The following is a 27,373-nucleotide window of genomic DNA, read 5'->3' as shown; positions in this document are numbered from 1 at the left end:
AATTAGGATGTACTAATTTCGCCCACTTTCCATTGGTGAACCGGGTCCGGTTGATCAACGTCTGGAATTTTTGACTTCTGCCGTCATCCGAGCTGATTACACATCGGATCCAATAGGAAAATGGGGTCACAGGTCGAATAATGTCAAATCGGTCATCAATCCGTCATCAATCGGGTATCCGATTTGTGCCTGATTGGTAACTGATTTCTTCAATCAGATACCAATCGGGCTGATTCCGCCAAAATCCGACACCAACCGGGCAGTCCGATTGATGACGGATTGATATACCGATTGGTGACAGATATGCACATGATTGTTAACAGATTATTGATAGGTTGTTAACTGATTTATGCCTGATTGGTAGCCGATTTTACTTGTTTCAATCTGACATCAATCTGACATTGACCCGATTGTTGACCGATTGTTGACCGATTGTTTGCTAATTTAAATAGTTGATTATAGCCGACATTATGTACATTTTATAGTGTAATTATTTATGGCCTGTACTATTATACGTTTATAAAAAAATTTAAAATGATCACATTTGAATATATTTTATTATTCAGGTAGATTAATATTTACAATATAAATATATGATCATATTGTGTGATGTATATTCAATATCTACTACCACTTATTATAATTTCATAAATGAAAAATTAGTATATTTTTGTTTCCAATCGCCGAAAATGAAAATATGCATCATATTAATCTCTTAAAAAGGTAGTGCTAGAAGTAAAAATCGAATGAGACTTACACCATTAAGACTAATATTCCTCAAAAATTTATAGACATTTTTGTTCTGATCACTAAAAGTAGAAACTGATTTGTTAACAACGAAATTTGCATCATATTGATCTCTCTTAAAAAAAATAGTGCTAGAAAGGAATGGAACTTACATTTAAGACCAAATAGCGCCTCAAAAGTTCATCAAAATAGGTACATTCTTGTTTCTGATCGCTACAAGTAGAAGCTGATTTAAAAAAAATGAGAATATGCATCATATTAATATTCTTAAAAAAGGTTGTGCTAGTAATCAGAATGAGACTTACATCATTAAGACTAAATAGCCTCAAAGTCCATCGAAATAGATTCATCTTTGTTTCCGATCGCCAAAAGCAGAGGCTGATTTGAAAAATATATCATATTAATCTCTTAATAAAAGTTGTGCTAGAAATAAAATAGGAGTGAAACTTACATTATTAAAGCTAAGTAATACTTCAAAAAGTTCTTCATGTTTGTTTCCAATCACTAAAAGCAGGAGCCAATTTGAAAAAAAAATCGTTTTAATATCTTATAAAAATGATTATATCTGATGCTATATATGTCGCAAAAAAACTATTTAAATTCAATAAATGCTCAAAAATTTTTACGGCATGTACAAATTGCCATACATTATTATACAATACTGCTGAAATTGGTGATACAGAATTTAAATGTAAACATGTAAAATTTCCAAATCACACATTGCAAACAAAAAGGGAACCCTGTGGAACAGTATTAACTGAGAAAATACCAATCAATAAAGGGTATAAAAGACGTCCCAAAATGTTGTTTCCTCTACTGAATTTAAAAATGCAAATAATTACCTTATACCAGCGACCAGAATTTGAACAACAACTTAGAAAATGGACCGATCGGCATATAGATAATGAGTTAATAACAGACATTTATGATGGAGAAATTTGGAAATCGTTTCCAAATGATCAGACATCCCCATTTTTTTCACCTGAAAAAGCTGATTCCCACCTTGGAATCATGCTCAATCTCGATTAGTTCCAACCTTTCAATTCGGCTGTATATAGTTCTGGTGCAATATATGGAGTTATTTGTAACCTCCCACGAGACCTTCGATTTAAGAAGGAGAATATGTTAACTCTTGGTCTTCTACCTGGACCAGAAGAAGCCAAATTACATCAAATTAATAATTATTTAGCTCCAATAGTAAATGAATTGCTAGAATTTTGGAATGGAGTTGATTTGCCATCCACTTATAATTATCCTAGTGGTAGGAACGTTAGAATGGCTGTAATTTGTTGCAGTAGCAATGTTCCAGCTACTAGAAAATTAGGTGGTCATATATCAGCACTTGTAGGATGCCATAGGTGTTATAAGGAAGCGAACAACGAAGGCGGCCAAAAATTAAATTTTGGAGGGTTTGAAGATATGAAAGATTGGTTCATAATGAGAGATGCAGAAGTACATCGACATAATGCTGTAATTTGGAAAAAACAGCAGTCAGAAGAAAGTAGAAACAAATTTGTTAAGAGGACACATGTCAGGTGGTCTGAAATGCTCCGATTGCCCTATTACAACCCGATTAGACATTTAGTTGTTGATCCAATGCATAATTTATTTTTGGGCATTGCAAAATGGATCGTTAAAAAACTATGGATTGATAGTGGAAAAATTACTCAATCTGACCTTGAGGCAATGGAAAAAAAGGCAGAAAAAATTAAATTACCTGCAAATATGGGTCGAATTCCAAATAAAATTGCAACCGGAAATGGATTCTCTGGATTTACAGCAGATCAGTGGAAAACTTTCATATTAATTTATGCTATTCCACTTCTATGGAATTTGCTAAGTAAATCTGATCAGAAAATTTTAGGAAATTTTGTCAGAGCTTGTTCTTTACTGGTCTCTAGAATTATCAATAATGATATGCTGAATGAAGCTCATGAATGTTTGCTTAAAGTTGCCATATTAATTGAAAAAGATTATGGACCGGGAATGATCTCTCCAAATATTCATCTAAGCCTTCATCTTGCAGAATGCTGTAAAGATTATGGCCCACTATATTCCTTTTGGTGCTATTCATTTGAAAGGATGAATGGAATTTTAGGTATTTTTCCAAATAATGAGATTATAGAGGTGTGATCTGCTTAGCGTTATCCAGTCAAAGTCACGTGATATGTCTGTTAATTTCCTTTTTGGGATTAAATGTTATACAAATTTCCAAAAGGAGGCGTTTCCATTTTTAGATTTTTTTTTTTTTGAACGAATATCACCCAAAAAAGAAATGATCAGCATACCCGTGTATAACCGGATCAGATGATTGGCTCATCGGCTGATCAGATCGAATTTCATTTAGATTTATTTGACTTATATTATTACTATCTTTAGGTTCCTTTCTGAATAGCTGTCGTCAAATTGAGCCGGAATTACTACGAATTATTATGCAGAATTGGAGAATCGATAATCTTATATCCTGTCGATCAGATGATGTTAAACTTTCTGAAGGATTAAAATTATTAAGATCCCGGAGCACTACTGGCACTCTTGCCGCTTACGATGAGCTAGATTTTGGTGAACTACTTCAATTTAGACAAATTTTTTGTCAAGAAATTGATGATACAATTAATGGTAGTGAGCCATTTCCTGGAGAAATGCTTAAACCAAGTAAAAATCGGGTTGCTTTGCCTAATGATGTTTATAAAATATTAACCGACTACTATAATAGTGCTTATGATCACCAATTTTTAACAATTGCCGAGTCAACATCAACCAATTCAGGTGGCTCTATTGTTGTACCAAACATAGTTAATCAGTTTGCCCGTGTTAGAATTGCAGCAGAAATTTTTGGATCAGCAATGTCACCTCGGTACTTGAAAAATGCATATATTTTAGCGAAATTCGTCCAAGAAAACCAAGGAAATGAAACAACCGATTTATATCCTGGTCAGGTGCAATATTATTTTGAGCATACAATCAGAATATCAGGTGAACCTACGACTCATCGGTTGGCATTTATCAGATGGTACGAACCAGCACCAAACCGGCATATACAATTTTATACAAGTATCGATGAAAATGAAAACAGCTCAAATATTGAACTCTGGCAAAATAATTTTTATGATTTACGCCGGGATTGCTTAATCCCAATTCATTACATATATAGCCGATTTGTATCTTGTAATTTTGTAGTTGGTAAAAAGAAATTTGTTTCATATCAAGCTGTAATACCAATCAATAGGCAATTTCACATATAATAAAGTCTCGTTTATTATTTCTTCTGTCTGGAAAATTTCCCCACTTCTTTTTCTGATATCTTATCAACTAATTTTAGTTTAATTTCTTGTTTTTCACCTATTAAGTTCCATCCAAAGAGATCGAGAGAATTACCTAACATAGGTAAAACGATGGTTAACTGGCATGATTGTCGGTTGGAGTATATCTTTAATATGTAAATTAGAGAGCAATCGGTATCAATTACAAATTGGATATAAATCGGAAGAGTATCAGAAGTATGCTGATTATTGTAGTTAATAAAGAAATCTTCCGACTTGTAACTATTTATATATTTGAATATTATCAAGTTGGAAAAGTAAATTGTATTTTCCGATTTATATTTTCGTCACATACAAATAAAAGGATGTTTAAATAATCATTTCAGTTGGTATATTTATTGGTCAATTCTGAAGGGCAACTAGTTGTTGCCAATAATTAACTACAATCGGAAACCACATTTTTATTAACAGGTAAAATAAATACTAGAGGTGCCAGTGAGTATGCATATTTTATCTGTGTTATCAATATGTGGTGCAACAAATAAATTCAGCAATAAGAAAATCAATTGCGCAATATAGTATAGCATGATACATAGCAAAAAAAAGGCAAATTTATTCGCTCTCATCCTGTCACGTAATCATATAATAAATGTTCTCATATTTAATAAATAATAAATTATAAAGTTATTTTTTATAAATTAAAAAAAAAATATCAAATGAAAAATCAAAGTCGTTTAACAAAAAAAAAAATCATATGAAAATCTTGTATAAACATATTGGACGGATATTCCAAAATCTGGATAATTCCCAACTCTCTTTTTTCAATAAATTAAATATGGATTAAATATTCATTTGGTAATAAAGATTTTATATAAAATAGCATACCATCATGACTACTACAACCACGACCATGACCTCCTTCTCTCCATTCCCTAAAATTATTTAAAAAAGTCTAAATAATAAAAAAAACTTGCTAAATTTAAAATTCTTGCTTCTCGATCATTGGTATTGTGTACCATATAATAAAATTAGAAAGAATGCAGGATCAGTTGAGATGGGGAAAATTATAATTTCTGAAAATTAAATTAGAATTTTACATTTTTTTTATGTAGAAAAAAATTAGAATTCCCATTTTATATATGATACAATATATACTAATAGACATACAACTAATATTTTTATGTGATTATGTAATCAATTTTATTCAAATAACAAAAAATTTTAAAAATAAAAAAAAACAAATACAATACTTTAAATGTTATCGTTATTTCTTTCAATTGCTTTTGCCGTTTTTTCAGATAAAGTAAGTGCAGCAGTATACCTGGTTCCACCATCACTTAAGTCAAGTTTAGATGTACCATGTACCGCTTTAGTCAACCAGCACCAAATGGAATTTGACGACATTTCAATTGCAATACCATATTCTGGGTAAAAAAAAAATCCATCTTTAACTATTCCTTCCTCATAAACATATCCCACAGCATATTCTGACCGGTCATTGTCTATATGTCCAATTGCTTCATAATTTTCAGTACAAAATACTGCACCTATAATTTCATTATCATCTAATTCTGATTGATTTTTAAAATTTTCATAAGAATCGATAGACCAGTGCAAATGTTGTTTTCCAAATTCAAACAACCATTTAGCCAAAGTAATTCCATTCTCACAAAGTATTTTTTGTTCCTCAGGGTTAGAAGTTTTATAAACATATTTGTCATAACCAGAATTTAAACGATTGGGACGAAATCCGTCACCAACCATTTTTCCAAAAGATGCATGTGCCTTTCCACGTTTAATGATAGGATGACCTTCAATTATCGATTTAATTTTTATTCCAAAATGATTTGATAATTTTTTTATTGCTGCATCACGTATGACCGCACCTACAGCTTTACCATTATATTTTAAAATAACTGACTTATTTTTACCAATTATTTTAATTTCTAAATCTTTTAGCAAATTAATATGATCACCACTGTCAAAACAAGAAACCCTTTTTCCTAGATATTTATTTGCTAAGTCAGGACAGTAGTCAACTTCTACATCTAACATCGATGTTTCCATATCACCTTTGTGTTTTAAATCTTTTGGAGTAATCTTAACTCTCTCTTTCCAAATATCTAATAAATATTCATTTTTTGTATTGATTAAATGTCGAGAAAATGTTGATAAAGGATCCTATAAAATAAAAATTTTTTTTTTTTAACGTTAATATTGTTAAAAAAAAATACCATTAATTTCCAAAAATAAGCAACTCATACATACATGCATTACAATCATTTTGGCTGAAATTATAAAATTTTAGCCAGAATTACAAGTAAAAAAAAGTGCTTATTTTTGGAAAATAACATTGACATAAATAAAGTATTCCTCCCATCCTTCTTTTATAAATAAGAAAGAATTAATTCTTTTCTCGCGTAAAATTTGGTTAGGAGGTATATTTATATTAAATACCCTTTCTATCCTCCTTCCACAGGTCTTTAAAAAGAATTAAAACTTTAATATATTATAAAATTTGTTTAGGAGCATACTTAAATATATCTATGCCATTTATAATTTTAAAAAAAAAGATGAATAATAAAAATACATTTATCTAATATTACCTTATTCTTAATTCCATTTTCCTTTAACCATTCTTCAAATCTTTCTGATTCTCCAAATAAAACTTTACAATGTAATTTGCTTAATCCACAAAGTACATTTACAACCTCATCCATACTAATAGTAGTAGAAGATATCTTAAAGAAATAAAACTTCGTTAAAAATCTAATTTTCACTTTATTTATTTGAAGAAGGATAAATAAAACGCTACATACTTTTTTTCAGAAGATTCAAAAAATTTTTAGACCGTAAAAAAAAAGCAAAAAACACCTTAAAAAAAAAAGATTGATAATCAGATAATCTAGTTTGGGTATACAAGCCATCAGAAAGTCACGGGAAAAATGTTCATTGCATAAAATGTTCATCATAAAAATATGTTGAACATCTATATTAAAATCTATAATAATATAATCAAAATTGATTCTCTACACGCGCGTAAGAAATATCCTTCACAATTAAAATTGCATTGCATTCATCTTTACATTTTTAAATCTGAAGCAGGTATCTACAAATAAAAGTAGACACCATTAATATTTCTATCAAAAACGAAAAAAAACTTACAATTTTTAAACATTAATCATACTTTTCGAACCTACAAAAAAACAAAGAAAAGAAAATTTAGAGTTTCTGCTAAAGAAAAAAAAAAAAGATGGTAGGTTTACGCAACGAAACTTACCATTTTAAATTCTTAACTCAATACCCCAGACAATCTACAAAAAAAAAGATTATGGTAAATTTCTTAAAGATAATCTATTAATTTATTGCTTACTTAGTAAACTAATATAAAACATTATATTTAAAAGATAAAGAAGATTGAAATGTAAAGGTAAATAACAATAAAATCGAAGTGTAATCATGCCCAAAGTGTAATTATGTCTAAAGGTAAAAAAAAGTAAAATCAAAAGGTAATTACATCTAAAGGTAAAAACAACAAAATCAAAGGGTAATTACATTATCATCCAAAGGTAAATAAATAACAAAATCGAGGGGCATTATGTTCCAAGATAAATCAAAGTCCAAATAAATGCAAAAAAAATCACAAGTCGAATCAAATCGAAATACTTACAAAAGAATCCTGAACGCAAAGTTGAATAACCTTGAAAAAAGAAAGTCCTCATGTTTCGTTTTCTTAAAAGTCCACTAAATTACTATACACTGAGAGAAGATTACGCCCGAAGCTGAAAAAAAGAAACAAGAATCGTTAGTTAGAAAAAAAAATTCAATTATTTTAAAGAAATTTACCCGAAAAGTTGACCTAAAAACCGAAGACGATTTTACAAAATAGACAAAAAAAAGGAAACGGTTAGTTTCTTCAAAATTAAACAAAAACTTTAAAAAAAGTTTCGAAATGAACTTCGAAACTTACCTTCCAAGAAAGTTCAGCCTGAATTTTTGAAAAACCTAGACCTAAAAAATAAACAACTTTTAATAAAAAAAAATGATGAAAACAATCTGAAACTACGCCTATAAACTTACCAAAATCAAATTCAATTCCGGATTCTAATACACCGATATCTACAAAAAAGTAAGAAAATTAAAATTAAGAAAATATAAGTTTCAAAGTATTTGCTTCGAAACTTACCAAATTCAACCTCGAATCCTAAGACCGAAAGAACCGAATTTCTGAAAAAAAATAAAATTATAAAAAAAACAAAAAAAATAAAAATAATTTTTCCATAAAAAATTAGAAAACATGAGACAAATAGGAACGATTATACATGGGGTCGTAATTATTCCAGATAATTCGGCATTTAGATGGCGTATTGGTGAAATTTATTATACCAAATTTTGTTCAAAGATTCAAGTATTACACCCGGTGTAATGCCGAATTAGTATAATGTGCCGTAATATTTTCGTCATGGCTTGAACCTAATTCGCCCCCATGTATAGGAATGATTCTTACCTCATTAACTACTTGTAATGCAAATAATGATTAATTAAGGTTGCTTCCAATGATAATGCACTTGGAGAATTAATATTATCCTTGTCCCCAGTCTCAAGTGGTGTTTCAATAAATTTTCATTAACGGTGATATTTTCTAAATTTAAAAGTTATATAGGATCCTTAGATGTAGAATCAAAATATTGAACTTTATCATTAGGGGTTAATGGTTTTTCTGATTTGGTACGAATAAGATCATAATTTTTGTCATAATAATATAAAAAGCCATGTAAAGATCTAATGAAAAAAAAAATAATAAATAAATTAAAAAATTACTTGTCTATACTCTATAGTGTTAACAACGATATTAAAATTTGATACGTACATGTCTTCTACATTCTCTACATCTAAATTAAGCTTGGCCAATTAAATTCAATTTCTTCAAGAACTTTCCAATCCGGGCCCACATTGACTGAAGCATCTCTAGCACGTTGAGGCTATAATAATATAACTATGTTAACTAAAAATAACTAAATTAAACCAAACAAATAAAACCAACTTTATCAACCTTATCATAATCTTTCCAGCCGTATTGTTTCTGAACCGCATTTTAAGCTGCTCTACCCCCGGGTGTATTCCAAGTTGTTGTGTTGGGCCTTTGGTATTGACCATTTCTAACGTTGCGATTAGTTTGACCTCTTGCGCCACTTGTTCGACCCTGTGAATTATACGGCCAAAGGAGCTGGATTTCTAAAAAAAAATGAAAAAGAAATTAGAAAAAGATTAAAAAAATAATAATTAAATAGAGTCAATCTCGAAACTTCAAAACTTACCATACAATTCCAACCCAGATCCTGACAAAGGAACCGATACCTTTAAAAAAAAAGAAAAAAATTAAAATAAGAAAACAAAAAGAAAAAATTTTTAAAAAATCTTCACCCCAAAACCTACCAGATCAAAGATCCCAGCCGAACCAACCGATACCTACAAAAAAAAAAAGAAAAAAAAATTTTTTAAAAAAAACAAAAAAAAATATTTAAAAATACATAATTTTCGCGAAATTTACCAGATCCAAGACCCAAAGCTGGTCGAATGATGAGGTATCGGTTATAAGCTATCATGATGCAGAAATCCGATATGGCATGATAGGTAATAGGTATATTGGTTTGGTATCCGATATTATTTATAAAAGTAATAAAACTATATCGGAAAATTTTAATATTTGATATTTCTAAAAAACAATTGATTCATATCAGGAAAAGATGGACTCAAATTGAATGATTATCTGATCTTTTTTTTCCAGAAACGAATTATAAACTCTTTCATGTAACATTTCGTTTTTTTTTTCAACAAAAAGTATCATTTATATTTTAAGAAACAATGACTGAACGGTCAGCCTTTCAGTAGACTTATAGAAATGCAAGAAGTGCGGAAGGTTAGTAAATTTTTTGTTTTTTTTTCTTTTTCTTTTTTCTTTATTTTTTTTCACCTTATTCTTATTTCTTTAGGGACGAGTCTCTTCTCTTGGAACGGCGATTTTGGTGACTACTGAGAATGCAAAAGACGCGGAAGGTTAGTATATTTCTTTTTTTTTCATTTTCTTTTTTTAATTTTATTGTTTTTTTCTTTACTTACCAAAATTCTTATTTCTTTAGGAACGGGTCTCTTCTCTTGGAACGGCAATTTCGGTGATTTCTAAGAATGTGAAAGACGCGGAAAGTAAGTATATTTTTTTTCATTTTCTTTTTAATTTTATTGTTTTTTTCTTTATTTTTTTCACCTTATTCTTATTTCTTTAGGAACGGGTCTCTTCTCTTGGAACGGCAATTTCGGTGATTTCTAAGAATGTGAAAGACGCGGAAAGTTAGTATATTTTTTTTTCATTTTCTTTTTTTAATTTTATTGTTTTTTTCTTTATTTTTTTCACCTTATTCTTATTTCTTTAGGGACGAGTCTCTTCTCTTGGAACGGCAATTTCGGTGATTTCTAAGAATGTGAAAGACGCGGAAAGTTAGTATATTTCTTTTTTTCATTTTCATTTTTTAATTTTATTGTTTTTTTCTTACTTACCTAATTCTTATTTCTTTAGGAACGTTCTCTTCTTTCGGGGTAGTGATCGGGAATAGAGGTAAATGTGAAGTGGATGTGTGCGGGTCAGTGTATTTATTGTAATTAAGAGACGTTCTCTTCTTTTTGTAGGATATTATTAATCAAGCTGACCTGAGTCGAGTCAAGTATCAATTTAGACTTGGATTGACTCGACTCATCGACTCGTTTGGAGCACTACCGCTTCAGTTCTGATTTTTGGGTTTGGATATATAGGTGAGTTTTGAAGAGAACTTTCAATTTTTTTTTTAAAAAATTTATTTAACTTTTTTTTCTTTTATTTTGTAGGTTTCGGCTTCAGTTTTTGGGTGTTGGATAGGTGAGCGAAGCTTTGAAACTTTAAAAACTTTATTTTTTTTAATTTTTTTTCTTTTACTTTGTAGCTTTCTAGCAATAAAGAGAAGAACGGCTCATTTTGGATGCGGATTTTGATATGGTAAATGTATATATCTTTTTTTCCCTTAATTTATTTAATTTCTTTTAACGAAATGGCTACTAACATTTCGTTTTTTTTCTTTTGTAGATGGTCGGGAATTACGCATACGTGTATAAGAAATACCGATATTTTTAAAATAATATTTTTATAGATTTCGGACGCCATTTTGAACTAGCAAGTTTTAAAAAAATTTTAATTTAAATAGAAGGCGTGTAGATATGTACTAACCTTCTATTTTCTTTTATTTGCAGGTTCTGTGCCTGTTAGATGCCATCTTGGTCCGGTAAGTTGAAAACAAAAAACTTTTTTTGAATAGAAGGCGTATAGGCGTATACTACCTTCTACTTTCATTTTTTTTTTGTAGACTCTAAACCTCGTTAGGTTTCTGCTTTGCTGGTAGGTCATTCCTTTATGAAGAGTTTCGAAATTAGCTTTAAGAAATGTACTAACATTTCTTTCGTTCTTTTTTAGGAACAATATTTTAGACCGATTCTTCAAGGTATGCTTGTATAGACTTCGACATATACCTTTAAATGTTTATTAATGATACTTCTTACTATATTATAGGTTTGACTTCGGGATCATTGGATCGTACTTGGATGGTGAGTTTCAAAATTATACTTTAAAACTTTGTTTTTTTTTTTCTTTAAAAAATACAATTACTAACATTTATTTATTATATTTTATTTAGGATCAACCTCTTACTGGCTCTTCAAATCCTTGCAGAATAGTTGTTTGTTGGAATCGAACCAACTGGAACAATGAATGCTCCAAACCATTAAAAACATAATATATATAAATAGATAGAATAGGGTAAATTAACGTTAACGAATATAATTTAAATATAATAATGAAATAAAAAATATGTATGTTTAAATAAATAAATAAATAGTATATTTATTATAAATAAATAATAATAATAAAAAGAAATCAGGTTTCAATGTAGTAAATATACACCTGATATCGTAACAGTTTGGTAAAGATTAAGAGAAATATCGGATTGCTGAAATTCTTCCGATATTCATATTCTTACCGCGCCAAGAACTGGTCACAAATCGGGTGGATCGATCCGTTGACATTCAGGATAAAACCAAAAACGTATAATAGGGCTATCGGGTATATGAAATTTGCCCGGTAACCCTTCATTCGACCAGCGGCATCCCGCCGAAACCCCCCAGTTTCGGCAAGCAATCTTACCGATTAGTGACCAATTTTCAATAGTAAACTTTTGGTTAAGTACAATATGACTTGCTTTAAAAGACTATAATATTAATTTTTTGACTTTTAATATGTAATTAAATTAAATTGGTACCAATCTGCCATAAACCGGTCACCAATCAGCATATCAGATTGGTGATCGATTGGTGACCGATTGTCAATAGTAAACTTAATATATTTATCCGAAGAAATTCAAAAGCTCAGGTTAAGTACAATATTACTTGCTCTATAAGACTATAATATTAATTTTTGACTTTAATATGTAATTAAATTAAACCGGTACCAATCTGCCATAAACCGGTCACCAATCAGCATAACAGATTGGTGACCGATTGGTGACCGATTGTCAATAGTAAACTTAATATATTTATCCGAAGAAATTCAAAAGCTCAGGTTAAGTACAATATTACTTGCTCTATAAGACTATAATATTAATTTTTGACTTTAATATGTAATTAAATTAAACCGGTACCAATCTGCCATAAACCGGTCACCAATCAGCATAACAGATTGGTGACCGATTGGTGACCGATTGTCAATAGTAAACTTAATATATTTATCCGAAGAAATTCAAAAGCTCAGGTTAAGTACAATATTACTTGCTCTATAAGACTAATATTAATTTTTACTTTAATATGTAATTAAATTAAACCGGTACCAATCTGCCATAAACCGGTCACCAATCAGCATATCAGATTGGTGACCGATTGGTGACCGACTGTCAATAGCAAACTTAATATATTTATCCAAAGAAATTCAAAAGCTCAGGTTAAGTACAATATAACTTGCTCTATAAGACTATAATATTAATTTTTGACTTTAATATGTAATTAAATTAAACCGTACCAATCTGCCATAAACCGGTCACCAATCAGCATATCAGATTGGTGACCGATTGGTGACCGACTGTCAATAGCAAACTTAATATATTTATCCGAAGAAATTCAAAAGTTCAGGTTAAGTACAATATAATTTGCTCTACAAGACTATAATATAAATTTTTTGACTTTAATATGTAATTAAATTAAACTGATACAAATCGGCTATAAATCGGCTGTCAATCTAATTGGCAGAATCGGTTATCAATCGGCATCCAATCAGTCACCAATCAGTCACAAATCGGTCATATGACCGATTGGTGACCGATTTTTCATATTTCGACCTGTGGGTGAAAATAAGTAAAATCGACAAATTTTAATGTTACACTAATAATTCTTTTATAAGGTTTTGCCATTGCGTTCGAAACTTTGTTGTTTATTTTATTAAATATGTTAAAATGTATTTGCGACATCTTTTAATCAAAATGTTTCAATATTATATATTCTTTTTTGTTTTTCTCTCACAATTAATTATTATAAGTTCTTATACACTTGTTGGACGTAATGGTCACACCGCACATTATATTGACGACAAAATATATTTTCTTGGTGGAGAAACTAAAACAAATGCATTTACTAATGATTTTTTTTATTTAGATGTTTCGAAACCTTTTAATTTAGATTCTTTACCAATATTTGATTTAACTAGTAACAACACTCAAATTCCAAAATATGCAAATGCAACGATCTTTCTATATGGCTTTAATCATGGTAATGATAAAACGACACCCTTTGTTCTTGAATTTACAAAAGAAACAGAGTGGTTTGAAATTCGAACAAGCGCTAAATGACAATGATTATCAGCCTTCTGTGATGAAAATACAACGATAAATATACTCAATTATAACATTACCTCAAATGAGACGATTACTTCGGATAGACTTTTTCATTGTTTACAGTTCTAAATAATATTCTTGATACGACAATCTTACTACAAAACGTTCATATCGAAAAAAAAAAGATGATATAATTCTTGGTTTTGATTCTAGCAATGTATAATTATTTGGATTGATTCTTATCATTATTAGATACGAATGATTTTTCTAATTAATTGTATACTGTATTTCTTATACAAACATAGTTTGGGAGCTATTTAGGGATTAGATATAATGCAAAATTGAGTTGGACTACAATGGTAATTATCTTTGGATATACCAAGTTCTTACTATTTAATGCACGTTATTAAAAATTTGTCACATTCAGGCTAAATCCGCTACCTAGAACTTTATTCACAACGGTCTTAAGTATATATCGCTTTTAAAAATATACATATATCGTAAAAATTTCAGATTTTATATTAAAAAAAAAAAATTATTATTAATAAAAAGTTTACTAAATAATTTTTCAGCACAAGATGGTTTTATTATTCTTTATGGAGGAGTAAACTCTAATGGATCACCCATCCTTGACCTAATATCTATATAACACTAGCGGTTATATGTGTTCCAGTCCCGCTATCAACCCTAAGCTACCTAGTTCTGCACCATCTAAAGGACATACGGCTACTCTTGTTGGAAATTATATGATTATCGCATTTGGTATGAAATGTTATACTAATGAAATTGTACTTTACTTGATTAAACTTAATTATTTTTTTTTTCAAATTCTTATATTATTTAGGGTCGTTCTATAATGGGGGTAAATTTGTTCAAAGCAATCAAATTTATATGATTGATGTAAGCGATAAAAATAATTTCAAGTGGGTTAAAGATTTTACTCCAAATAGTATAAGTGAAACAGCAAACAATGGTATTGCAAGTGTGATAATTATTGTATCTGTTAGTTACTTATTATATCGTAGGACGAGAAATGCATGTTATATATGCTCCCAAGCTAAACATGCAATTAACTGTTAGCGATAAAAAATGTGATTTATTTTTTTTTAAAAGTTTTTTAAACCAAATTACCCTGGCTAATAAAGTAAATGTTCAACTTTGACCCGAAATTTTTTCTCGATTTTATCTATAACTCAAAATTGTTGCATTGTATTTTACGTATTTTTTTAATATATAAGTGTAGATTAAACGTAACTAGATTAAATGTAACATTATTATAATAATAGCAGCTGACATTGCAAGATGAAAAAAGATTGATTAGATTATTATGGTCAAGCTGGATACAACATCAATACACGTTTACTTATAATCTGATACTGTAAATGGCCGAATAATTAAATTATTATAGCTGAAGTGTTGAAGAAAGATGTGTGTTGAAAGGAATAATATATTCACTATTATTGTTTTTACTGTTCCAAGATATTGAATTTAAGTAATTTATTTGCAATATACTTACGCGTCAAAATATATATAACCAAAATTTTGTCTTAATCAATATCAGTTTATGTGTGTCGCTTTACTTTTTTCATGCGATTTATTTGTATGACGTGAAGAAATAGGTGTCATACTTTTTTATAATTGTCCGGAGCGTAGCGAAGGACTATATAATTTTACGAAGGTCGATGACAATTAGTGTCACGTGGCGATTTCCGGTTGTCCGCACGCGTCATTTCTGATTGGTCCGCACAGAATGTGTAGTTGGACATTTCGTGCTACATCAAAAATAAACAAGTATGATTACCTTTTTTTTAGTAAGTATATTTTTCTTTTAAATGACTTTCTTATTTTTTTTCTAGGGTTTCTGGATTTCTTGTACATACCGGACTGGTGAGTTGTTTTTTATTTGTTTTGCTTTAAAGAAACGTTTTTAGCGTTTCATTTTTATTTTCTTTTATCTAGGAACACAGGTTTTTTGTACATGCCGGACTTTTAAAGGTAAATTGTGAGGGCTTTTCTTACTTGTTTAACCTTAAAGAAACGTTTTTAATGTTTCATTTTTTATTATTATTTTTTAGGGATGCCAGATTTTTTGTACAAATTGAATTTTTAAAGATTTTGGATTTTTGTACAAATCTTTCGCTCTGGACTTACAACGGTTTCCGTTTCCTAGTAATGTTAAAATTTTTTCGAAAATTAACTTCTAAAAATTTATTGATAATTATTTTTTCACAATTTCTTAATTAATCCGAATTTTTTTCTTCACTTAAACGTCAAATCATTAATATAAATAGCTACATTATTGTAAATATAATTTAATACATATTATTTTATTATTTTTTGTTAACTAATTATTAACATATTAAATTTCTAATTATAAACAAAAAACTACTGTAACCATCTTTAATTTACTTAATATTACATTATAATACTAAATTTTTCTATTTAAACAAACTTATTGGTCCCTATGCGAAGCAACGGGTTACTGCTAGTTTTCATTAATTTAAAAAATTTTATATAACAATTTATTCTTGATATATTTATTTTATTATAAAATTTATTTATAGCTTTATTCAAATGAATTATCTTTTTCGAAAGTTTGAATCATACTAATAAACGGTGTTTTTAGCGCGCCAATAGTTATAATAATTGCGAAAACTATAAATAAAATTTTGACGTAAACTCAACTATAAAATATACCAATAAATTAAACTTCAAATTATATAATTTAAATGCTTCCTCCAATTTCCCATTTATATCTTCATCAGTAGAAACAATTACTACATTTTCATCATTATCCTCTAAATTTGCCTAAATTACACAAACGTTATGGTGAAGTTCACCAGGGGTCTTCCGAATCTTCACCATTATCCTTATTATCGTCAAATTTCATATTCAACATATTCTGAAATATCTTACAATTATTTTTAATACCATTGCATCTCTGATTCACTTGGTCAAACCAACGCCTCCAATGAAAGTGAATGACGTATTTCTTTGGGGAGGAGACAAGAAATTGCTTTTTGGGGATGTTCGATCTATAAATTTTTTTTGTAAAATTTTTCTGGGACCTTGGCTTTTATCCTGCCCATCCTGACAGATATCGAATATGAATTAAATAGTTTTAAGAATAAACACTTAGAATTATAATAATTATATGTGATATACAGTATATTATAATTTCTTATTAATTGAAACACTTCATAATCTTCTTCGATAATAGAACAAAAGGACACCAAATCTGTTAATTATATTGGTTATTTTTATTGTCTCGATCTTTTTTACATTGGTAAAAATGAAGTTTCAAAAGCTTGTAAATTATTGTCTTTTTTTTTCAATAAAAGACCGGGTTTAGCATTTTTTTTTAAAAAAATAAAAGAAAGGTGAGTAATACAATGAAATAGAAAACTTCTTAGGTTTAGCGTTTGTCTGTACCATAAAATAGAGCTACTGAAAAAAGATAGTTATTAAAATGTCGTAGCCACAATTTCCTTATTACCTACCTCAAGAAGATTTTCCTACTTTATGCATTATTTATTCTATAAAATAACGATATGACATTCCTCGTATATATACAGTGAATCGCTTGTCGAAGACTTTAATTGTCCCTTTATCAAAACAGCAGTGAAAATTTATATTTCTGAGAAATGCTGAATATTATGAATAAAGAATAATAAGTTGTATCTATAGATGACATGGTCACTGTATCTTTGGATGGTTCATTGAATTGCGATTTGCGAAGATGCCATGTCGGAAGGTTATTTAAATACAAAATTTTTGTGAAAATTACGCAGCTACCTACAATTTTGTTAGAGATACAGTATATATACAGTCTTTGTTCTCATTTATTTTAAGAGAAAAAAATATCATGTCAAAGAAAAATTCTAAAATAGTGCAATAAAAAGTACTTTTATTTTAAGTGTTTATGTTGTTGTTACCGTTACCGATAAAGAATTTATAGTTATAATAATCAGTTTGAAATCACCGAACTCGAATAGTTATAACTGAGCAAAGTATTAAAATTAGAAACAATAAATTAATATTTATTGGTAGTTAATTATAGATCAAATTTTCAAGAAAAAGATTTCGATGGAAATCCAATAAAAAAAAATTTCTTTGGAAGAACCTTAATGAGAAAATTCTAGTATTTTTTTTTTTTGAAATAATTTACATTCGGAACATTTAAAAATTGTTTCATTTTTTCACCCAGGTTTTCTTGTCGATCCCCCAAAAAAATAAAAAAATTATCCTAGGCGCGATCTTATACACAAGGTGACGGTTATGTCTGTGGTGTCACTTGGTACCCGGATGGCCCTTAGGGAATAAACTACTGTATACTATTATGACGCCACCTCTTAGGTAGCTTTTTCTTACTCAATTGTTCACCTGCGTTTGTATAAAACTGCTAGGTTTATTTTTATATAATTAGTAAGTAATAATAAAATAATTCAACTAATGAAAATAACTATAAATCACCGCCGGTGATTTCACCACCAGTAATTGTCACCTGAGTCACACCCCATCTTTTCTTCGTTTTTACTATTTATTCCAGAAACTTAGAAAAAATTTAGTATTAAAAGGTTTATTTGTCACAGATATATTTGTCACATATATTACGTAATTATCGCCTCATAATTGTAATCAGTAACATCACGTTAGGGTGTGCGGTCAATTAATCAAATCAAAACTATATATGGTACCATTATTCAATAAACTGTTTAAAAAGTGTTGACGCAATATTAGACCAAATTGAACTTCTTGAAGTGAAGTCCTTTGTTTAGTTCTTTGTTTTCGCATTTCTTTTAACCCATCAGTCAAGTTTTCTTTTGTGATTTTGTCTGATGATAGACGAAGCTTTGATTGTTTTACCGATGGTGACATATTTGGGTGCGTCTTTAAGTCCAATTTGTTAAAAAGACCTTCCACTTGCTGTTGATGAATAACAATGAAATAAATATAGCTTTTAACGAAATCATAAAGATTAGGAAATCTATATAACTTTGGATCTTTGTAACTACAGAATTGTTCAAACTCCTCAAGAAAATCATTGTTATGCAATAGTAATTCACGTTTATATGACTTGTACATACCCATTGATATTTTCCAAACTTTAATTAGATGCACAGCTCTAACGGCTCAATATTTTAAGGCGAAATTTTGTAAAAGTCAATATTAAATCCATACAAACAAAGTTACGAGACTATTCCTTACATTTGATATGAAAAACTTACATCTGATATAATTGTTTGGAAATTTTTAAGATTTAAATTGGTATCTTTTTTTAACTGGCTGGTTGATGTAAATAAAAATGTCGTAACTTTGTAGCTGTGGTATGGATTATATTTAAAAAATTTGGAGAAAGAAAGAAATTCGAACTGGGCATCTAAAAAAAATAGCTTATTTTTTTATAGTTAATTTATATATAGTATTATAAAGCTATAATGTCGATCAAATTTTTGCCAAAAATCATTCACTAGTTGAAAATCAGTGTGACCACATATAGTTTTGATTTAATCAGTTGACCGCACACCCCAACATCACGTGTATACGTGTATACGTGTACACACATAAATACGTGTCAATCCTACTTTAGCTCTTTCCAGAAGAGGTGAGTCACTAAGTTGTTATTTTTTTAAAAAAACAATCTGACAAAGAAGTTGTATTAGCTATGGAGATATCTAGAGATATTGTCAAGGACGAGCGATTTGTCAACACTTATATACCAAATGTTTCTGGAACCTTACAAGTATGTCAAATATTATTTTAAGCAAATGCCCGCATTAAATTTTATTTGATACTCCAGAAACAACCGGCAAATGATTCTAAGACAGCAGAACGGGCAAACGCGATGCCTGGGAATAGAGATAGATGGAGCGACGCTTGCGACGAGTACATTTGTGGACGGTCTCGCACTTTTTTATTCCATAAATATCGGCCAGCCTCCGAGATCATTAATATTTCTGGATCAGCAAATAGAATGGCTGTTTCAACATTTGAACCAACTCGCGATGTGGATATTGATTTTAGAAACAGACGAAGAAGAGGACTACATACCGACAGCAATATGTGTAGCCTGGAAGTCAAAACGACAAAAAATCTTGAAGATCTCGTTCGGGACAACATTGATAGGGACCAGGAATGCCAGAAGAAATTTAATAAGGTCACGACAGGATTTCGACATGAGATACAATCGTCTCTTTCCCCGAGACGGGAACATGAATTTGATACCAAATCAAGAACGGTGGCAATTCGGGAATTGCGCAGAGACGAACGCGTTGTCCCATCTAGTGTCCTGGAGACGCGATCTAGCGATCAGATCTCGTGTAATCAATACAGAATCACAAGAAATGATACCCCCTTGCGGGAACTGTCTCCTGATTATGAAACACAGGACTCTGAAGACGTACTCCTTAATCTATTGAAACGGGATCATTCCTTTCACGAGACAAACACCAATGGCTTGTCTGTTTATGAGATTGATAAATTCTCTAAAAAATACGCTATTATTGGTGCATATCCCGTACTTTCATATAATGATTTAGTTTTCTGGATAAAAGATCATGATGGAGTTGTATACATATGGTCCCGTATGGAAAATAGTATTATGCTTGTAGGACACAACATGAAAGATGCCCTAATGAATTATCTTTTTCATCAGGAAAATCTTCGTTACGTTAATGAGCATACATGTGAATTGGTACCACTAGACGAAGCTGAACGCGAAGCTGAAGAATGGATAAAATCGTGTGAGATTGTGATTGTAACTAAAGAATCTATCAAGTCATTATTAAGGGGAGAAGAATCGAAAGGAAGTAGAAAAAAGAAGCAAAAAAAGAAAAAGAATAAAAAAAATTAATGTAAAAAACTGATTTATGTATAATTGTAAGTTAGGCTGTATTGCACAATTTATTATTTAGTAATTTTACAAATTAGAATAGTTTATGCACAAGAATTATATAAAAAATATGCGAATTTAATTATACTGATATTAAACTGAAAAATATGAATCATATCCGTTATATATAAATAGATTTTTTTCTTATACAATTTTACCATTCCAAAGAATATGGATGTGATGTGTGCGTAGATGACTTATTACTACCTTAAAGGTATGTAAATGAATAGGTACATTTATATTTTCGAAAGTTATAGTAGATTTTCATGTTAGTAATTGTGTCATTTGGAGATTTATCGAAGAGTACGAGATATCAATTTCTTCAAATGTACTTTTAATCAATCTATTTTATTCGTGGTCATTAAAATTATTTTCGCAACATGAGGTACATCGATTTATGCGAAAAAACTTTTACTTGTGAAATAAAAATGTTACCATATATTAACTGAATAAGAATAATTATTGGTAATGATTCCAAGTGTTAATTTTTATTTATAATACGTGAGTGAAGTCATACGCTTAAAAAATATTACAAAAAATACAGGGATACATTTACATTTGTTGAAAGTGACTGTTTGTTACCCAGAACCCACCAATCCAATTCTTAGAATTATTGTTAACAATTTCTGATGAACGAAGAAATATTTGTTGTGGTCGATAAATATTACGATAACAGGTAAATGAATATTTTCATAATAGATAACAATTAGTATATAATAAAACAATATCGAACTAAAAATCAGAAAGGGATACATACAGGAAAAAGAACAACTATACTTCGTAGGTATCCAGATTGCATGGTTGATCCCCAAATTCAAATATTGCCTATATCCAAGGGATGCGCTCTACATATCTATGATCGAATTACTTTTTTTCCACTATCGAACATGCATGTTCTCTGTTGTCTTGCTGCAATCTAAGATTATGTCTCTTGTTTCGATTACTAAAAATTCTGCTTTCTCCTGCAATCAAATACTATGTCCTCCTGTTTCTTCGATAATAGGAATTGTGCAGATGGGACCCAACTATACCCGAAAGATTATATTTAATAAATACTTGATAATTAAACTAGCTAAGTATATAAGTTAATAACTATCAAAAAAATGATGGAATCACATTGTGGTTTCATTTTTTTGCTAGCCATTCAAGTAGTCTTTCTTTTTCCGGGATGATTCTATTATATACGTTATCTATCCCAATATTTTTCCATTGCTGTCTGCAAGCGGCTTCTGTTCTATCAGAATCAGTGAGCTCTTTAAACCGTTGCATTATGTCAGGCCAAAACAACTTTTCGGGCAAATGCCGTTCAAATACAGCTTCCAATAAAGCCACTTTCTCCCTGAAGCCCCAATGAGTCCCTTCCTCGCCTATATGAGTTTTCCCAAGACGATTACATAAAAATGTTTCACCTGTGAAGAGTAATTTATAAGAACAGTGGATGATCATCGCAATGAATCAAATAACATTGCTAGACGTTTCTCACCTGAGATTGTTTGTTCTGACTCAAGATTCTTAATCAGTTTAACCGCAGACTCGACAGACATTTCTACCTTTTTGAGTTTATTTTCAGCTTCACGAATTAAATTGAGTGCATCAACAACGTTCAAAATATTATCTGCTTGCGCATATTTCAGATTAAACTGTCCCGATTTATGAGAAATCTCTTTCTTAGTCAAATTAAAGAAGTTCGGACCTGGAATCTCTTGAAACTTCTCAATATCATTAGTATCAATACTCAAGAGTTTCTTTTTTTCTTGTAAGAAATCGACAACGGCTTTTAGTTCCATGGGTTGATGAAATTCTTCCATAATTTTGTCAACTCTATCGCCAAAAGAACCCATATTTTTTGTTTCTCTAGAACGGTAAACTATATCGTTTATGTATATATTCATTTTTTCAATTTGACATTCTCCCACGATCACGGTTGCTATCGTCAAGTATTTGCTAAACACTAACCAAGTTTGGTTGTTCCATTGCGATAGCAAACTAAGACTTATGTTGATCCTCTAACAATAAAGTATGTTTTAGCGCCCTTCAGGTAATATTCCGGTTTATAAATAGGGATTTTAAACAATAATGGACATAAGATAGACCGATATTAACTTTTTTTTATCCTTATACTATCATGATCTGTGCCAAGAAATAATTAATTGCGATTAATCATCAAAATGTTGTGTTCGTTATCTACTTCGTACCCTCTGGGTAAAAAATTAACAGGTATTCTGTATATTAATGTATTCTTCGGGGGTTCCGACTGATGGTAACTCGAAAGATAATTCTATTAGAACTATAATGAAGGAGATTGCTCGTTACAATAAAAAAAAGAATATGTAGAACATGATGCATGAAGGGCAATGCTTCGATGAACTTAAACATGCCCATAATTTGGTGTTGCCATTGGGAACAAAGCATGTGCAAAGTTGACTATGGTCTACTATCCGGATACTCATTACTGATGTAACATTGTAACATATTTTTATCCAGAGTAGTTTGCGTAATTCCCTTCGTGAGCAAAAACTCAGGTTGGATATAAGCATAATAATTGTCGATATTTCCTCGTTCCTCGAAAAAATCTATAGTCGCCTACCCATAGGGTACGAAGTAGAGCGGTTATAATAAAAATGTGATACCCAGTGTTCATACACTGCAGCAACAGAACAATCAACTACATAGCACACTAATAGAGAGAATCAACTCGTTCGTTAATAAAAACGAAAAAACTAGTAAACAAACAAATATCAGAAAGAAAGATGCGAATAAAATTCCTTTCCCTTGATCCAGGTGTTAGGACTTTTAGTCTGTAGGACCTTCAAAGAAGTGACTTGTTACTTACCAGATGGTTATACCGCATCATGTGGTAATGGAGACATTGGAAGAATTTATCGTCTATGTCATGCTTACGATAAAATACAAATTAATAAGGACACTCTTCATTGAATAAATTAAACGTTTTTCAGTATAAATTGAAATGATGTATGCTTCGCATTCAGAAAAGAATACGAAACTTAGTAGACGATTGCCATAGGAAACTTGCGAAGTGGTTATGTAGTAATCACAGGATAGTATTTCTCCCTGAATTTCAGACCCAAAACACGACAAGACCTAGATTCCATCTAAAACTGGAGAATTGGAAACTTCATTTCTAAAGAATAATATATACGTAAATTAATCAATAACTGGATTTTTTGTTGACATTTTCATTTGTAATACAGTAAGTAAATAGCAAATCAGTATGATAAGTTAATGGATAAAAAGCGTGGTTGAGCAGCAAGACACTCATGTAAGAGAATATCTCACTGTAAAGTCATAATATGTTCTGAGGATTATACGAGAAAAACATGTGGCTCCTGTAGATTAGTTATTGACAAGCTGGTGGATCGAAGACTTTTAAGTGCGAAGAATACCCATTTATCCTGGATTGAGATATTAACGGAGCTAGAAATATTCTCCTGCGTTTTCTTACTATAAATAATTTAATATAAAAAAGTCCTTTACACTTAGCGAAGCGCTTCCTAGAGTTTAAGACTTCTCTCGTGAACTTGTATGGAAACATATAGGTTAAATACTGGTGGAACATATTAGAATATGACAAAAATTGAGAACAAGATATTCGACAACAGAAATAAAATTTTGAGCGGCGAGTTTATAACTGCTAATCTTTTTTTTGTACACTGTGCACCTCTATAATTGAAGATTTTTAGCCGCATAAAGTAAATATGTACTTTAGTAGTTTACTGCGGATGAATATCATCGGTTACTTAAATAGAAAATGATCTGAAGGACAAACATTTTTCTTGTTTGTGCTTTCCTTATCCATAATATAACCACGGTTATTAACCTATCCCTTAAAAGAGTTTCCAGAATTTTTTTTGCTACAACGAAATTATTCTAGCCAGAAAGTCCTATCAAAGTCAGGACTATTTAAAAAAAGAGAGCAGTTTAGCACCGTCAGCCTTCTCAGAAATTCAAAAATTTGTATGGGATTGCTTATGTACAGAATGGAAAAGGTTGTTACATTAAACTGCATTTTTAAAGGACAAACCCCAGCTTCTAGACATACGTTTCCTATTAAAATAGGTACTGAAGAAACAGTGGGCAGGCTTAAGCAATTGATTAGAAATGAAAAAAAATGCTGGAAATTTAAAATTGTGGAAAATTTCTATCCCGTATGATAGAGATGACGAGATTCAGAAATTTAGTCTCCAAGAAAATGATGAATTACTTGCGATTATGGACATAGGAGATTATTGGAAAGTGGAGGAAATCACTAAGAAACATATTCACGTATTTGTTTCAGGTAGGTGGTAGCAAATGTCATATTCGTAGCAATAGTGTGTGCTTTCAGTTATGTTCTTTGGGCACGACATTAGAGTATATTTGTTCTAATCGCTCTAAATAAAATTATCAGGTATCTCAGCCTAACATAGTTCTCATACTGATTGTGTTATATCATCGAGTACCAAAATTATTCCACACATATATCTTAACTGCATCGTTCCTATATTTCAAATAAAAATTTCATGTGAGGAACTCGTGAACTCGCTTAAATTCATGGTTGGAAAAAAATTGCAATTGCCTTCCAATCATTTTGCTTTAGATAAGCTTACTCACGAGAACATAAAAGTTTACCAAATTATTGAAGAACTCAAAAATCTACAAATACGATTCGCACAAAGAGAATGGACCAGCTGGAAGAGATTTTTCGTTACTTTGATAGGAATGAAAATATGCATAATAGTTATCTAAATAAGACTATTCAGGTTATCATCAGATTATTGTAGTTAAGATAGTGTGTTATAAGAGTAGTTGTGTGAATTTGTAGAAAGTCAACAAAAAGAACAAATAGTAAAGATTACCTTAGTTAATACAATAGTCTGAATAAGAAGGGACAATTATCTCGTTTCTGTTCTATGAAATGCTATTCCTCATTTTTTTAGGGCAAAGCCCAAAACAGCTCAGCTAATAGCACGAGGTTGCTATATAAAAGATGTGAAGTAGATTATAGACACTTTGTATGACTATAGTAATGTATCCTTTATGTAAGGCATTTATCTTTATTTTTCATTTTTTAATAAAGTTGATCTTGTGATGTTATTTATCCCACACAAATCGAAAATGATGAAAAAGCTAACTAGAAAACTTTAAATGTAATTGCGAGTCACATTATAGTATAAAGTGTCAACACTTGTGTTCGAAAAACAAAAGTGTGAAATACGAAAACGAGTATTGGAATAACAAGAATGAGAACGAGAATGTTGTCATGATTGATGGGACAAAGACAGGAACGAGAATAAGATTCTTTTGTAGAGAACTAGTATAAGGATCATAGTCTGGATGAATCAACATATGGGCTGCTCGTGTTATTGGTATTCTCATTTTCTAGGATCACTTACTTTATTATCTCATAATGGTGTTCGTAATAATGGGAGAATTTTTGTTCGCATCAGTTCAACAGACCAGATACGTCTCGTGCAGATTGTGTGATATCATGAGAAAAAATATTCGCAGCTAGATAAACTAATTAACACTTGTTTGTTAGATTCCGTCCATTCCATTATAGGTAATGTATCGCCATCACGAAGCATCTCTCTTATCGGAAGAAAGAACGATAACAATGTGCGCCTATATGCGAATGCTCTCCTTTATGATATAATTAACAACTGATCATTAAAATTTACTTCTCAATCAATTATCTATCTGTTCTACAAACGACAATTTCATTTCTTTAAAGGTCCTACGGACTAAATATTTTCCCTCATCAACACGAGAAGATCATTGTTCCATGTGTTATCAATTTGTGATTGTTGAATATTCCAGTAGGATTGGGCTGATTTTAGCTTAAAAGAAAGATGATTGGAAACGAAAACAACACATAAACTATTGCATGAGGTAAACATTCATTATTCTCTGTCGTAATTCTATGGATACAAGTAGGATTCATTTACAGCTTCGCTTAGTGTTGTTTCTCAAATGACCAAAAGAATCTATCTGCATTATCTTATTCACATTTGTTGATATAAGAAACCACAGAATTATTAAACTCCCAATCATACTCTTTCCTTAGATGTTATAACAAAACACATCCTGCGCATTTTCATAATCCTTGAAGAACAGAGATGCTACATAAGCATAACATCAATGATTGGGATGATCTGAGTGTTGACGTTTATATTGAGTATACGATAGAGTGAGAAATGACGGGAATAGATTTTTGCTACGTATGAAAACATTACAAAGAAAAAATCAGTGCAACTGAGAGGAGCTCAGTCTTTTGGAAGGGACTAGACTGTAACACAAATATTATCATATAATGAGTTCGTAATCTAAGGTCACAGTCTCTTAGTTAGGAATTACAAAATCTCAAATTTTCAAAGAATAACTAGCGATGACTCATTTGAAACAATAACATTATCAGGCCATGTCCTCGTGAACCATCTTCTATAACACTTGTTATGACTAGGAGCACAACTATATTCGACATGTGTTAGAAACGTTGAATGGCCTTTTTGAGGAATAAAGTCGGAAGAGCATTTACTACGCATTTCTGATGGGTCCGCAGTCAACAGTTGTCC

At 30.4% G+C, this 27,373-nt stretch overlaps 10 protein-coding genes across 10 annotated transcripts; 5 read left to right on the top strand and 5 right to left on the bottom strand.

Annotated features, from left to right (window-relative positions):
• Positions 1 to 3,179: 3,179 nt before the first annotated feature.
• OCT59_002791 (uncharacterized protein) lies at positions 3,180 to 4,190 on the top strand (the record flags this gene model as incomplete). The annotated part of the gene is made up of 2 exons (XM_066145176.1): positions 3,180 to 3,604; positions 4,070 to 4,190. The coding sequence occupies 2 exons, from the start codon at positions 3,180 to 3,182 to the stop codon at positions 4,188 to 4,190; spliced, it is 546 nt and encodes a 181-aa protein (XP_065995922.1).
• Positions 4,191 to 5,190: 1,000 nt separating this feature from the next.
• OCT59_002790 (uncharacterized protein) lies at positions 5,191 to 7,188 on the bottom strand (the record flags this gene model as incomplete). Its single annotated transcript, XM_066145175.1, has 4 exons — positions 5,191 to 6,191; positions 6,617 to 6,751; positions 6,862 to 6,884; positions 7,176 to 7,188. 4 exons carry the CDS (start codon positions 7,186 to 7,188, stop codon positions 5,262 to 5,264), a joined length of 1,101 nt encoding a protein of 366 aa, XP_065995921.1. The 3' UTR covers positions 5,191 to 5,261.
• A 106-nt stretch (positions 7,189 to 7,294) lies between these two features.
• On the bottom strand, positions 7,295 to 8,522 carry OCT59_002789 (uncharacterized protein; the record flags this gene model as incomplete). The annotated part of the gene is made up of 8 exons (XM_066145174.1): positions 7,295 to 7,324; positions 7,681 to 7,689; positions 7,764 to 7,792; positions 7,857 to 7,869; positions 7,981 to 8,021; positions 8,091 to 8,129; positions 8,197 to 8,237; positions 8,518 to 8,522. 8 exons carry the CDS (start codon positions 8,520 to 8,522, stop codon positions 7,295 to 7,297), a joined length of 207 nt encoding a protein of 68 aa, XP_065995920.1.
• A 583-nt stretch (positions 8,523 to 9,105) lies between these two features.
• OCT59_002788 (uncharacterized protein) lies at positions 9,106 to 9,616 on the bottom strand (the record flags this gene model as incomplete). The annotated part of the gene is made up of 4 exons (XM_066145173.1): positions 9,106 to 9,245; positions 9,329 to 9,368; positions 9,447 to 9,479; positions 9,542 to 9,616. 4 exons carry the CDS (start codon positions 9,614 to 9,616, stop codon positions 9,106 to 9,108), a joined length of 288 nt encoding a protein of 95 aa, XP_065995919.1.
• Positions 9,617 to 9,912: 296 nt separating this feature from the next.
• On the top strand, positions 9,913 to 11,033 carry OCT59_002787 (uncharacterized protein; the record flags this gene model as incomplete). Its single annotated transcript, XM_066145172.1, has 8 exons — positions 9,913 to 9,930; positions 10,004 to 10,067; positions 10,295 to 10,327; positions 10,449 to 10,505; positions 10,585 to 10,640; positions 10,742 to 10,817; positions 10,890 to 10,920; positions 10,985 to 11,033. 8 exons carry the CDS (start codon positions 9,913 to 9,915, stop codon positions 11,031 to 11,033), a joined length of 384 nt encoding a protein of 127 aa, XP_065995918.1.
• A 2,525-nt stretch (positions 11,034 to 13,558) lies between these two features.
• Positions 13,559 to 13,924, top strand: OCT59_002786 (uncharacterized protein; the record flags this gene model as incomplete). Its single annotated transcript, XM_066145171.1, has 1 exon — positions 13,559 to 13,924. One exon carries the CDS (start codon positions 13,559 to 13,561, stop codon positions 13,922 to 13,924), a length of 366 nt encoding a protein of 121 aa, XP_065995917.1.
• A 647-nt stretch (positions 13,925 to 14,571) lies between these two features.
• On the top strand, positions 14,572 to 16,011 carry OCT59_002785 (uncharacterized protein; the record flags this gene model as incomplete). Its single annotated transcript, XM_066145170.1, has 6 exons — positions 14,572 to 14,671; positions 14,754 to 14,911; positions 15,196 to 15,287; positions 15,766 to 15,796; positions 15,869 to 15,904; positions 15,985 to 16,011. 6 exons carry the CDS (start codon positions 14,572 to 14,574, stop codon positions 16,009 to 16,011), a joined length of 444 nt encoding a protein of 147 aa, XP_065995916.1.
• Positions 16,012 to 18,371: 2,360 nt separating this feature from the next.
• OCT59_002784 (uncharacterized protein) lies at positions 18,372 to 19,000 on the bottom strand (the record flags this gene model as incomplete). Its single annotated transcript, XM_066145169.1, has 2 exons — positions 18,372 to 18,445; positions 18,607 to 19,000. The coding sequence occupies 2 exons, from the start codon at positions 18,998 to 19,000 to the stop codon at positions 18,372 to 18,374; spliced, it is 468 nt and encodes a 155-aa protein (XP_065995915.1).
• Positions 19,001 to 19,574: 574 nt separating this feature from the next.
• On the top strand, positions 19,575 to 20,762 carry OCT59_002783 (uncharacterized protein; the record flags this gene model as incomplete). Its single annotated transcript, XM_025329372.2, has 2 exons — positions 19,575 to 19,652; positions 19,710 to 20,762. 2 exons carry the CDS (start codon positions 19,575 to 19,577, stop codon positions 20,760 to 20,762), a joined length of 1,131 nt encoding a protein of 376 aa, XP_025171362.2.
• Positions 20,763 to 21,926: 1,164 nt separating this feature from the next.
• Positions 21,927 to 22,642, bottom strand: OCT59_002782 (uncharacterized protein; the record flags this gene model as incomplete). Its single annotated transcript, XM_025311465.1, has 2 exons — positions 21,927 to 22,210; positions 22,285 to 22,642. 2 exons carry the CDS (start codon positions 22,640 to 22,642, stop codon positions 21,927 to 21,929), a joined length of 642 nt encoding a protein of 213 aa, XP_025171361.1.
• Positions 22,643 to 27,373: the final 4,731 nt, after the last annotated feature.

The sequence above is a fragment of the Rhizophagus irregularis genome, chromosome 11 (assembly GCF_026210795.1).
Source record: "Rhizophagus irregularis chromosome 11, complete sequence".
Taxonomy (NCBI): Eukaryota; Fungi; Glomeromycota; class Glomeromycetes; order Glomerales; family Glomeraceae; genus Rhizophagus; species Rhizophagus irregularis.
Note: the sequence above shows the minus strand (reverse complement) of the source record. Positions and strands in the feature narration are given on the sequence as shown.